This window comes from Vanessa tameamea, chromosome 30 (genome assembly GCF_037043105.1).
Source record: "Vanessa tameamea isolate UH-Manoa-2023 chromosome 30, ilVanTame1 primary haplotype, whole genome shotgun sequence".
In the NCBI taxonomy this organism is placed as follows: Eukaryota; Metazoa; Arthropoda; class Insecta; order Lepidoptera; family Nymphalidae; genus Vanessa; species Vanessa tameamea.
Genome location: NC_087338.1, coordinates 918,883 through 932,868, shown reverse-complemented (window position 1 = coordinate 932,868; position 13,986 = coordinate 918,883). Strand labels below are relative to the sequence as shown.

Sequence of the window (13,986 nt, the reverse complement as noted above, 5' to 3'; positions counted from 1 at the left end):
CAATGTAACAAAGAGTAAAAATAAACAGACCTTAGATTAACATATTCCATGCGATTCGCTAATAGCTCAGCTATATTACGCACTACAAACAGTTCTTGATTAATATATCTTTATCAATCATACAACACTATTCCACTAGAACACAAAAAGGGGCGTTACCTTTCGTTGTAAAACGTCGACTAAGCGCTAACAACGTATCAATGATTCCTGTAATCGCTTTGTTGCTAACATATATTTCCTTCAAGAATTCCAAACCTTCGTTTAGAAAATACGGCATATCACTGTCTTCGCTAAAATGTCCCTGTAAAAAAAAAACTAATTGTTTTAAGCTCTCATCGTTGGTCCTGCGCTTGATCTCTTTCCGGTCGAGTCAGATTCCAGGCCCGCACACATGCACTATGTGCCCCAAGTTGGCTGGTCTCTCTTGAGATTGCCCATCGTGGTGATGATGTCCGATCCGATCCGACTCGATCGAAAAGAGTTCTGATGCAGGGCGAAAGGATTTACGTACTTACAAAGTTTCGGACCAGTACTAAGAACTGTGTAACAAAAATATCCAAGTCTTTATTTTATTTGAGTGTTTGGATAGCGGTGACAATGCTTTTAGGGATCGGAGAGGCTGCCACCCGTCATGCCACTCATGTCCAACTCGTCATCAGAGCGATAAACTGTTTGGCGGTCTCTGATGAGTAGGTGGTACTTACCCAAAACCCTTCTTCCCCAAAACTGACTCGGAATACAAAGTACTAACCTGCAAAACATTCTGAATAAATTCCTCCATTATCTGAACGTAACAACAGACCCATTCATCCAATCTGACGACGATATTATATTTGATATCTTCATCATCAACAATCAACCTTTGTTCATCATCTAAATGATTGTCTATTGATACAGCTGACCCGTTGTGTTTGTTTAAATTCGTTCCATTGTCTATGGTAACCGAATTCTGATGTAGATCTGTATGTGTCTCATCTTGTTTAAGATTTACGATGAATTTTGTCAAGTAATTTTGTTTCCTTTGATCACTTTCTATTTGAGTTTTGAATTTCTGTTCATTATCTCTGTTCATATTATTTATCAGACCGATTCGGTCATTGTTAATATCATCACATACTTTCTGTCTGTCCGTCTGTTTCTTCGTTGTTATGGAACTCACTTTTCTATCGGAATTATCTATAAATATAGAATTGTTAATAACTCTCCTAATGTCTTTCAAATTTTCATCGTTTATTTTTAATTTTTCAATACGATTGCAAACATCTGACGAATTATTTTCTGTATTTATATCATTTATTGTATCAAATATGTGTCTACGTCTACGAGTATCCTTAGCATTGTTATTTATTTCTCGTCTCCCTGTCTCGTCGCCAAAATGAATACTTATATACTTATTATAGCTAAATTGTTTAATTTTGGGTGTATTCTTATTATTAACGCTCTTGCTCAAAACAAAAGGATCAAAATCGTTTATATTTTGTAGAAAAAGATTATCTATGGTATTATTTCCGGTGGGATCTCTTGTATTAGAATTACTTATATAATTTTTGATAAAATCCAACGAATAAACATCGATTCCATACACTTTCGCTACATTTTCCAATTCTAAATTTTCCGTTATAAGTACCTGTAAAATTAATATAACTTATATTATACAGTAACATTAGCTGCAACGCGCCCTCTTCGCTGAGTATTAAAAGGGGGGAGGGCAAGGGCTGACGAAACTCAAAAAATTAATAACCATCTACGGACAATTCCGCATCGATTGGTTAGTCTCATATCGTTTGTCGAGAGTACAGTATTTAAATATCGACGATTCAAAAACGCTTCATTGTGAAGTTTACCTGAATAAAATTTATCTGATTTGATACGTTTAGCAGCTTCCACATGATTTACTGAATTCATATAGACTTTCTAAATTTCATCAGACATTAAATCTCAAATGTTCATTGTCGAATTTAATTTGAGCATTTGCTAAAATAACTTTTAAGTTTGACATATGACTACTATGACAAAAAAAAACCTTAAAAATAGAGAACGTCCGACCTTTCTACACATATGTCCGACTAAACTTGCGGACCTGGTAACCCTACTTGCGAATGAGTTAACTTAAACATTGATGCTTGTGAACATAATCTGTATACATAAAAATATCACACACTGATTAATCTCGAGATCTCAGAAACTGTACCACATACAAACTGAAATTTGGCAGGTAGGTTCCTTGTGGGGTGCCATTAAGGAAGGAGGGGGGGGGGCGTTGGACGTTTGTGTTTTATTATTTTTTGCGCAGGTAAAGCCGTAGGTTCAGCTAGCAATAGTATATGCGTTTTGATTTCGCCCCCCATTACTTACAATATGTTTATCTTCATCCAAAACTTGCAAACAGCATTTGACTATGTCATCCATAAGCGACGTGCCCTCTGCTTCAACTATTTGTACTGTACGACGAAAATAGATTTAAAGTAAACTGTATTAAGATCAGAAAAGCAGACACAAGCGAAAATATTCGTCTCTGACATAAAATTGTTTTTGTTTCAAAGAGTTTTGTTAACTTGGTGGTATGGCTTTGTGCGAGCGAGTCCAATATCTTTATTTTCTTAAGAGCCATTCTTATTTCTTGTCGATAGAAACTACAATAGTAATAACAGCCTGTAGATATCCCACTGCTGGGCAAAAGCCTCTTCGCTGTTAGAGAAAATTCCACGTTGTTCCACGTTGTTCCAATTAGATTTAGTGGATACATATTTGGCAAAATTTAAGCTCATGGAAATAGTGGCTTGCCTGGGATTGAATTCACAATCATCGGTTTAGATGTATGCGTTCCAACCACGAGGTCGTCTCGATTAGAATCTCCAGTACCAGTCACCAAATAAATACTCAATCAAGTCAAAAATGCCAGAAGAATTATTTATTCCGGTTTGCTCTCGATTTTATTTAAAGTTAACGACTCTTACCCTGTCTCGAAGTCACAAGTTGCCGATAGACCTGCCGCGCAACGATCACACGATCACGACCACCATGCTCGCCTCTACCTAACGACTCTATGTATTTCACCATAGAATCTGGTATCAATAACTTGCAGTGGTCATCTGAAATAGAATTTATGGGAAAATTAATAGTCAGCCGCGGTTTCGCTCGTGTTCTATAAGCGTCATATCGTAACTCCCAAGGTTGGCAGCGCGTTGGAGAGATAAGAGATGTTTTATATTTCTTAAATCGTTAATGTATATGGGCGGTGATGACCACTTATCATTAAGTGGCCCATTTGGCGGTCCGCCTACCGATACCATTAAAAAAAAGATTATTATATTGGATAGGTTAGGTTATAAACGTTCTGCAAAACAAATAAAACGACTTTGTATTTTCAAGACGCCATTTTTAACATATTTTGCACGGTCACTCCTCCTGGCTAGACTCCTTTAATTTGAATCTATATTCGCTCGTTTAAATATTATCTTAAAATTAACAGCGCAATCGGCTTTTGAATTTGAACACCGTGGCTAAAAAGATCCAGATTATTTTTTAGAAAAAAAAAAACATTTCGAGATCATTAGCCATTTTAACTCAGTTTTTCAATTAAATATTCACTTGAAAAAAGCTGTAAGTGTATTTTTTTATTTCGTGTGTTTCGTGTTGCAACCATTACCGTCTTTACCATAAGGACACATAGGGCTCAGGGCCCCCATCTTGAGGGGGCTTGAAGAACCAACAATTTCTCACACTTTGACTGATATGAATATTTTTTGGAGCACCAATCATCTTCCTAAGAATTAATTAAACTTAATGCCTGGCTATAGGCAAATTATTTCTACATGGTAGACGAATTTTTAAAATTAAAAATAAATTATTATTTCGTTAAATATTTTGCTAGATATTTGATTTTAGTAAATATCTAGCAAAGGAACCCCAAATTCATGTGTGCCCGAGGGCCCCGGCATAGCATAAGATGGCTCTAATTACAACTATCGTAATTTCCTTAGCGTTAAATAAATAAGGCATTAAATGAACTCACCTCCATTTATATAATCCATTATAAAGTTGAAGTCATCTATCAAAACATCTTCGTCCACGGCAACATACGATACTTCAACATTGTCTTTGATCAAATCTTTTAATGATTCAATCGGTACTGCTGTTCTGCTTTGCTCCTAAAATATGTCTTACAGTTTATACATTTTTTTTTTTATTAACATTAGCAGCCTGAAAATTTCCCACTGCTGGGCTAAGGCTTCCTCTCCTTTTGAGGAGGTTTGGAGCATATTTCACTTATCTTCAAAATTGGTCCTTGGAGCCGGACAGGACAAATCAAATAAAGAAAATAATATCAAATTGTCAATTTTAAACAGTATATTAAATTCTTTGATTAAAAATTGTGAAGGATATATATATCAGCGCGTCTATTTAAAGAGTACCCTGTTATTGGTTCTCTAGCGGAACGTCGTGTCAATTCGCTATCTAGTATTTAGCTACGAGAATCTTTCTAATCCAATGATTATGTTACTGAAAGTTTAGACTTTGCTTTCGAAAAAATACGAATTTGCCCATTTTAAAAATTACTTATAAAAAAACCGCTGAGTTTAATTCGCCGGTTCTTCTCAGATCCGAGGCGTTTATATCCTAACCGGTGGTATATTTTACAGAATAAATAAAGGTAATTAATAAAATTTGACTTTGAAAACATTTCTACGCTAGATAATGAGTTCATAATCACCAATACCCTCCCCCCTCACATATTGAATGGAAGAATGAAAACGAATGTTGATTTATAAACAAATAATGATAAGAATATTTATAGAGAAACTTTCAACTTACCTTATTAGTATCAGTTAAAGAATCGTCGTCGTTATTATTGTCAAGATTAAATGTCACTTTTTTCTTCGGCGACTCTGTAAAAATATTATTCTCTGACAAAATTACTCTTCTGCCTAATCGTAATACTAAGATTGGCTGCGTTCTGGCTTAAACTGCGAACCAGTCAGCCAGGCGCAGCGGACATAACATTTTAGATACTGTGGTAGGAGCGTGAGGAGGCTTTGATGGCACAAAGATTGAGATATTTATTACAAGTGTATAAGGCTATGTCTTTCATCAGTTATAATCAGGAGACCAATTTTCCGTCTCATATAAAGTGTAGTCATTCCTACTTAAATGTAAGAGTGGGCCTTAATCATCTAGGCACCCTGGGCACGTCATGCATTTGGGGCACATATATATATATATTTTATGATATAGATAGGCGGACGCGCAAATGGGCCACCTGATGGTGATCAATAGACATTACAACATTAACAGCTTGTAAATTTCCCTCTGCTGGACTAAGGCCTCCTCTCCCTTTGAGGAGAAGGTTTTGAAATTGAAATTAGACACATGCAAGTTTAAGCAAGGCTCCCTCCAGATTCTCCACAACAGAACAGAACTTATAACGTCAAAACTAGATACACAATATTTCTTTAAGCATAGCTAAGTACAGTCACAAACAAATTCCAGATAAAAAAAATTGTCTTGGACTAAGCCATAACACAATAATACACCAACTAATGGTTCATATATAATAGCCTGCTGAGCTGAGATGGCCCAGTGGGTAGAACGCGTACATCTTAACCGACGATTGCGATCGAAACCAAACAAGCATCACTGAATTTTCAAGGGCTTTTTTGTTAGAAATTGTTCTGGTGCTCGGACGTGGAAAACATCGTGAGGAAACCTGCCTGTGTCTGGCATTTGCAAGGAAAAACTGCCACACGTATTGGAGCTGTGATAGAAGATGGAGCTGTCAAAGTGAGACGAGTTCTTAACCCACCAGTGAAAGGGTGTTACTTAATAAATATAAAAATTAAACTTACCTTGCCTTTTATTTAAATTATACATCGTACCGACATCAATTGATCTTCGTCTTTTCATTTGCAACAAAATTCGCAAATCGCCTCGGTCCAATTCTTTGACAGCACCGTCAATTTCTGGATTCGTCGTTGAATTTTGAACCTTATGTTGTGTATCGAAGTTCGCATTTTCAATGGAGTCGAATGATGAATTAAGATTATTTGAAAATCGATGTTTAAAATGACTTCCCGATAATGTTCTTATTCGTTTCAATTGTGGTTCTTTTAACAAGAATTTAAAGTCATCGTGTTTTCTTTTAATTTGTGATTTGCATATGCTAGTATTTGAATTAATCTTTTCTATGTTCCACCAATTTTTCTTTGGCGTCGAACATCGAGACCTCATATCGTTCGCACAATTGTAGTATTTATTTGTATTAGAATTAAGGGTCAAATTAGTTTTAATGTTATCAAATAGAGCGAAACGTTGGGTCAAAGGCATTGCACATGTTTGTACAAACATATCTCGATCCGGTTCAGATGTTTGGGTAATTTGGTCCAATGTTTGTTTCTTAATATCTGTTAAATTGGCCACACACATTGGCAGCTGTATTGGTGTCCAAATGATATTTGGTACATTTGATATGTATTTAGGGAACATCGCTTGACCGAATGAATGCATTTGCTGTGATTCGTTTACAAGACAATTTATAGGAAAACAGATATTTGATATTGTTTGTTTTTCTTCAGGTGGACTAACTGGTTTTAGAGGGTCATAATTCTTATTTATATCTTTAGAATTGTTTGCATTTTTAGTCTAAAAACAGTATATAAAATTTTATAATAGCATTACTTTATATGTGACATCATCACTACAGAAAAATATTTTAAAAAATATAAAAGTAACACTATATTGTAATAAGATATCTGCACAGCAGTGTACCAACCCGAATACCCAAAAACGAAGGTCAACTTATGTTGAAACCTTCAAAGTTCAACGCTGATTTTCAGTGACTGCCTTAGAGGATAATATATGAATAACAGTTGCAACCGTAAATAAATCAATATAATATAAAATAAACATAAAACATAAAAAAACAACATAATCAGCCTGTAAATTTCCCACTGCTGGGCTAAGGCCTCCTCTCCCGTTGAGGAGAAGGTATGGAGCATATTCCACCACACTGCTCCAATGCGGGTTGGTGGAATACACATATGGCAGAATTTCGTTGAAATTAGACACATGCAGGTTTCCTCACGAGCAATATTAACCTTCTGTATTATGTATTACTAGCATAATACATAATACAGTAGGTTAATATTATATTATTGAATAGAATTTCATTAATATTATTAAATAGCTTCGTTTGAATTTTGAAGTTGTATCAATCAAATTTTATAAATATTTTCAAAATCTATAGGATTTATGTAAACACTAAACATACAATCAAATTTAAATATTTTTTACAAACATTTTTTAATATCATATCAATATGCATTTTTTCAAATTTTTATACATTACAAATGAGTTAATTTAATTATTATTTATTTACATGTTACTTAATATAACTTTAATCACAATCAATAATTTAACTATCTCGTTAGTCTACTTATCAGGTTGCACTTAGTATGGACCTGGATTCATCCCTAAGTCAAGTCAATGGAATGTCATTGTAAAAATAAGCTTGATACTATGTAGAAACTTTCAATAGCTCTCCGGAAAATTGAGTGGCTCGTGTTTATACTCCTCTAGACGTCTCGTAAATATTAGTCTAGTGCTTAAACTCTTTCGAGCCCTATTGGAGTTTAGAGTGCCGAGTATTTGCGTGCAGACGAGTGCACTATACGTCCTGCGCAATTTGCTAGTACCTAACCCTTAACATTATATTTCAAATATATCAGAATTCATATAAATATGAACAAGTATTCCTCTTATTAATGACGGTTCTAAGTAAGATATCGTACTTCAAATAATATTAACATACCTCAGTTTCGGTCACACTCCAAAGAGCTTCCCCGGTCCGCACATTAAAATAATAATATTTCCCTGGTATATTTTTGGACGGACATAATATCCAATCGCTATTGGCTTTCTTATTAATATTAATTTTTGCATTTGGCTCCATCATTTAAAACCAAATTTCGTTAGTACGAGTATCATGAGCCAAGGCTTGTTTTGTTTATAGAAAAGTCATTTAGATTACCAATTGTTTAAGACGTTCTGGTTGTAGTTATAAGCGATGTAAGCTTTTGTTTATTCAAACTCCAAAGTTTTGCATACACCCGCGAAAACTATACAACGAAGTTTCAAGTTTCAATGAACTACTATTTGTTAGATAGATTAAAAATGTTCGAATTTTTTAATCAACAAACGTCATACAAACATCAATGTTTAGCGATTAATTAATTAATTTTTTAGCTCATTCATTCAGATAAATTAATAACAAAACAAAAGTATTGTTTTAAATGTTCTTTATTTTCTTCAATTACAGTTTTTCATAAGATAGAGAATTACTATTATTTTATAGACATTGATTCTTACGTTTTGGCATACAATATCGATTATACTGTAATAAATGCTACAAAATAGTAAAATCATTCGTTTTTTAATTCATATTGTTTCGTTGATTGATTGATTAAAAAATCAACGAAACAATATGAATAGAAACGTTAATTTTGAAGTATTACAAGAAATGCTACACTTAAATACGAGTTTAAATTTATTTATTCAAGTTTCCAAATGAAGTTTTATTTCGAAAAGATTTTGATCGGTGTTTTAATGTCACATTTATTTTGAAGACAATAAACATTTTTCAAAAATCGGTGTACCTTCGTGTAGTCTTTGACGTGTTGACACTAAACATATTAAAATTTACGTTGATATATATTTTGATTTTGATAATCATTAAATGTCATTTATATATAATTATATATCGTAATTTTATAATATATTACTATTTGAAAAAGATCAAACATCGATTTTACGTAATATAATTTTAAAAAGTGGTACTACGACGAAAATTGCAACAAATAAGGGATTTACCCAACTGCAGCCAATAAGAGCTGTGCGACGTCCTCGCGTGGCGACCGAGCAGCTATCAACATAGTCACACCTACATTACTTGAAGCTATTCTAGCTCTTACCAAAAATGGAGCTCCACCTCTGAAAACACCGCCCCCTCTGATTTCTTTCACAGCCTCACCAACTATAGTAGCTTTTGGTAAACCCAAATATTCGCATACGGACTTCGCAGCTGCAGCGGGATCTTGTTCTGGAAGCGCGTATGTATCTGATATTTCTGGTACATTGGCAGCTCTATCCCAAGTTGTTTCCCAATCTTCACCCATACCTCTAGCCCTTATTTGATCTGAGCAACCCATGTAAAATTCTTCCAGGGGATAAGTATCAGCATAACCTTCTCCCGGGTCAGGATTTCCTGTATTAGGATCACAATCACGAACTACGAACTCTAGTGTTGCCCCGAATGTGCCTAAGCTGTCTAAATAGGAAGAGGGGTATTCGAGAACTACGAAAACGCTGCCTGGCTGATTGTATAGAAGTTTTTGGCACGGTACGATTGACTTTATCTCGTATTCGGGAGGACATTCCAATCTCACGTGAACTTCCTCCAAAATCTGATCATTTAAGGTATTGATACATTCGAATTGTAATACAATGTGACGGACGTACACATGTTTCAGCAGACGCACCCTGTATTCCGTTTCAGCCTCCGTTAGTTCTAACGGCATATTAGTTTTGAAGATCGATCCCAGTTTCTCGATGCCTGGTACTTGTGCTAGTTGCTCTGAATAAATTTCCTCGATAGTCATCTGCTTCGGTTTACGCACTTCTATCGCTGCAATGTCTTCTTTCTCCTCCTTCTTTTCTTCTTCCATTGGAACTGTCATAATATCGAATGGCTCATCTGGATTTGTAGCGATATGGTCTCGCAGGGCTTTTTCCAATAATACTGGATTTGGTTTAGGCACATCTATAATGAAATCGTTGATCAATTGTTGATCTCCTGAGTCCAGAATAGCATTGTAATAAATAGCACGGTCCCTAACTTCATCTTCATCATCCAGTTCGCATCTGGCAAGGAGAACTCGTATATTTGGGAGTAACTCTGGTCTTTGAGCTCCAAATTGTGCCACGGCGGAAACCGCAGCGGCTCTAACCGGACCAGATTCTAATATAACCCTGTTGTAAATAAAGCGTATGTATCGCGATGGTTGACGTGATTTGGGCCCTTCGCGACCCAACAAGTGTAAGATACGGACAGCCAGAGTCGTGTGTTCACAATCTTCGATAAATTCGCATAAATGTGCCAGCCCTGTCTCTTTCGCTTCTGGGTTTTCTTCGACCAGTGTAATGATAGCATCAGCTATCGCTGCTTTGTATTCAAGGCCACCTTCATCTCGGAGCATCCCAGCTAAGAAAGCGGCCAATGACTGATGTTTTCTCGGGAATTTCTGGCAAAGGCGTCGAATTGCTTTGACAACAACAATCTTAAACTCATCCGATATTTCAGACACGAAACTCGATATCTGCTTCATTAATCTATCAATCGAACTTTCGGCACCAGTAGCCAATAGCGTGGTTACTGCTAAAGTAGCTACGGACCTATTTGGATCGGAAATTAGGTTTTCCAGATCAACAGCACACGCTGCTACGGCCGTTGGGTGCTTGGTAGTCAATCTAGCTAACGTCCTTGCTCCAGCCAATCTGAGAGCAGCTTTAGATGATCCGCAGAATAGCTGTAAGACTGACACAGCTGGTGCCAAATCTCTTGCAGTTTTTCTTAAATTGACGATCGCATGGGCTGCTTCATAGATGACCATTTCGGATTTATGACGCAAGCAACATTCTATGAAGTCGATGTAGGGTTGAGACGCATCTGAGTCATCATTCTCGACTAGCTGAGCGGCTAAACGGATCAAGAGGCATAGCGCGTAAGGCGATTTTAGAGGCGACTTAGCCAAACGAGTCACCAATTTTACGGTAGAAAGTTTGTCGTTTTTACGCGTACTCGCCAAGATGCCCAGGGCGTGATAGGAAACCATGGCATTATCAGAGTTGATTGCTTCCTGTAAGGAAACAAAATATATCTGTTATAAAAAATCAAAATTATATTTGAATTAGTTGTATATCTAAGGGCCAATCCTAGTATCCGATCGATCAGTTTTTTGTTTAGACATGTATTTTGTCACAAAATTCATTTTGAGAGTAATTTGATTATCATTTTTAAGACATAATAAATTCTGAGCTATAACAACATAAGTCAAATTGCAAAAAAATAGGACCATTTGATAGGTCTTCCAAACAAAGGCGTTGCCAGCACCAGAGTACCAGTAGTACGATTCTGTAAAAATACACTTGAGTATCTCATTCGTGGACAACTTACTTACAGTGATATGCCAATATGATATGCATATTCGATAAATTGAATAATTATTATGGTCAATGTCATCAAATCTTTTATCAAGACCTTTTACAACATGTAATAATTATGGGTACAAATATTTTTTTTAATAATTATCTGTGGATTCACAATTCTTTTACAATCACTAAACATAGATGTATAAAGACTGCCTACTTGGCATTAAGTCTGTCTATTACATCAATTGCTATCTATATTTGTAAATATGTAAAAAACATTAACACTTTTATTATAGATACGATCAATTGATATATTGATAAGATTTTCATTATTATCTATTTTACTTGAAGCCTACTTTTCAACATATTTTAATTTATGTTAATTAAAAAATTCACTAAGTTTAAGTCAGACTGCTGAAATAATTAATAAGAAGCTTTTTTCAGTGTCGGTGAAATTTAAATTGTAATAAAAAACAAAAAAAAAAATGTCTGAATTCCTATAATACTTTTGACAGGCAGACATGTTTTATTTGACAGATCATTTTATGGTATTTATGTGTTCTGTCTGTCCATGGCATAATCAGGTCTTATTGATTCACACCATTCTACATCAAATTTCAAGCACTAACAAGCATCTTTCTAAATCAATCAATAAATATAATTTAACATATTTTCTATAGCCTTTACTCTTAGCAATGGTCGAGCACATTGAGACATCCAGTAAGTACGCACAAATGCAAGCCAATAAAAAATTAAAGGTAGGGTGGACCTTCATGAGTAAATAGCTTGATAGGCTATTTAGCTTGTTAGCCTACCTATCCTAATATTATAAATAGGAAACCGAGTTTGTTTATTCACTTCACATCTTTACTACCCAATCAATCATCATAGAATTTTACAGATTGTAATTGGTACAGAAAAGGACAGAAAGGAACATACCACCTATGCATTGATGCAACAGGAAAAATATTTTTAAATAAATAACCAGTAATAAGCAATATTACATACCTGAGCTTCATTAGCCCAACGCTTCACCAAATCCGGTGCTGTTGATGACAAGTGCAGAGCGGAAACCAATGCCGCTGAACTGACTGCTGGGTTTTTATCCACTATAGCCTGTTTCATGTATCTTTCTATAGCCTGTATCATGGTACTGTCCGTGATGCTGCATAGAGCCCGTATTGCTGCAGCCCGATACATATCCTCCTTACCGGTCATATCTTTTGTCAACGACGATGTCACGATAATTACATCCTGAGCAAGACTACTCAACTCTTTTATACATAAATAAACCATTCGACGTAACATAACATCCTTCGATTGAAATAGCTTGGTAGTAGCAAAAAACGCGTCCGTAGCCTCCTGTGTTGATAACTTCTCGCCCTGGTTCAGCAAGAAGAGGATTTTCGATAAAATATGAGAACATTTTCTCGGATTCACTGGTGTTTCGTTAAAGTACCGCGCCTCTTGCAAGACGATTGTCTTATCCAAATTCAAATATGGATTGCCGCCAGTATCTTCTTCTTCTTTCTTATCGCGCTTAAAAGAGCTCATTTTGAGCTTCTTTTTTGATGATATTAGGAAATTATGAGGAGCCGATGAATACAGCTTTCGACTTAAATTTACATCGTACACGTCACATCAGTTTAGTTGTCAGATGTCAAATTAATTCTGTTCGGAAACTTAATTATGTGTAGCCATTAAACTAAGAATTGAATTGAATTGAATTAATTATGTGTATACAAGATTAAACTGTAAGCAATACAAATTATTATAGCAAATAAAAACATAATTTATATAACAGATGAAAAATATTAAATTAAAGTTTGCTAAGTTTGCATTTGCCTTATAAAAAGTATCCTTAGTATTCGATTCATATTTTATGTACATATAAGTTTTAGGTATTTTGATACCCAGCTGTTACAATAATAAGCGCTACTACGGTTACCTTACGAACGAATGTAAGACGACGAAATTTTGTTTTTTAATGCCCGTTTTGTAGTCAACGTGACATTTGATGTATTTTAAATTTTGTTTTTGGCCTAAACCCGTTTCTAATGTGAAATGTTATATTAATGTATATATGTAAAGGTTTTGTTAAACAAATCTGTCTCCTTCTCTCGAATGTCAAAACAATGATGTCAGAAAGAGAAATCAGTGTTAGACTAAACACGCGCTCAACAAATCTTATAAGTAATTCTATAAAGACATGTAATTCCAATTGAAAAAAAAATTCAACGCAGCTTTTTTGCATCTAATAGCTACTATATTTGTTAAAAAATATTATTTCCGTGTTTCCGGTTACTTCCGTGCGTATCATTATTATTTTCTTTTTATATAGCATGAGTCTTTTAAGTTGTATATAGTTCATATTTGTAATTCGATGTTTGTGAACGCATATATTTTAAATTTATATTGTAACACATAAATTGTCTAATTTAAAATATCAGACAAAAGCTGAATGACGATTAGTTATCTGTTTTTTTTTTTAATAAGGGAGGAATGAAATAAGTGTAAGCATTATGGTAGTGTTAGAATGGAATTTGAAACTAGTATATATAAATGTTAAAATTTACCTAAGTATCAATTAAAATGTTTTTATGGAAAAATACCAAAAATACTCATTATATTTAAAAAAAAATTATACATATTTTTATATATTTAGCTTATATCTTCTATTGATGTAACATTTGTAGTTTGTAAATGACAAGTGTTATTATCGTTAAGTCGGAAAGGTCATACATTTCACTATAATAGCCACGTGAAAGCTGACTATTGACCTGT

The 13,986-nt window shown here is 34.7% G+C and overlaps 2 protein-coding genes across 2 annotated transcripts; both read right to left on the bottom strand.

The window, feature by feature from the left end:
- Window positions 1–127: 127 nt before the first annotated feature.
- On the bottom strand, window positions 128–6,621 carry LOC113391732 (uncharacterized). Its single transcript, XM_064219944.1, has 7 exons — window positions 5,847–6,621; window positions 4,816–4,889; window positions 4,016–4,151; window positions 2,958–3,092; window positions 2,356–2,441; window positions 752–1,627; window positions 128–301 (listed from the first exon to the last, which is right to left on the bottom strand). The coding sequence occupies exons 1-7, from the start codon at window positions 6,502–6,504 to the stop codon at window positions 128–130; spliced, it is 2,139 nt and encodes a 712-aa protein (XP_064076014.1). The 5' UTR covers window positions 6,505–6,621.
- Window positions 6,622–8,551: 1,930 nt separating this feature from the next.
- LOC113391707 (coatomer subunit gamma-2-like) lies at window positions 8,552–12,851 on the bottom strand. Its single transcript, XM_026627764.2, has 2 exons — window positions 12,211–12,851; window positions 8,552–10,910 (listed from the first exon to the last, which is right to left on the bottom strand). The coding sequence occupies exons 1-2, from the start codon at window positions 12,754–12,756 to the stop codon at window positions 8,862–8,864; spliced, it is 2,595 nt and encodes an 864-aa protein (XP_026483549.1). The 5' UTR covers window positions 12,757–12,851; the 3' UTR covers window positions 8,552–8,861.
- Window positions 12,852–13,986: the final 1,135 nt, after the last annotated feature.

Coding starts and splice junctions, on each gene's coding strand:
- LOC113391707 (XM_026627764.2), bottom strand. CDS start 12,756: ATGAGCTCTTTTAAGCGCGATAAGAAAGAAGAAGAAGATACTGGCGGC. Junction 10,911..12,210: donor GTTGGGCTAATGAAGCTCAG/GTATGTAATATT, acceptor GTTTCCTTACAG/GAAGCAATCAACTCTGATAA.
- LOC113391732 (XM_064219944.1), bottom strand. CDS start 6,504: ATGCATTCATTCGGTCAAGCGATGTTCCCTAAATACATATCAAATGTA. Junction 4,890..5,846: donor TAATTTAAATAAAAGGCAAG/GTAAGTTTAATT, acceptor ATATTTTTACAG/AGTCGCCGAAGAAAAAAGTG. Junction 1,628..2,355: donor TGGATGAAGATAAACATATT/GTAAGTAATGGG, acceptor TTAATTTTACAG/GTACTTATAACGGAAAATTT.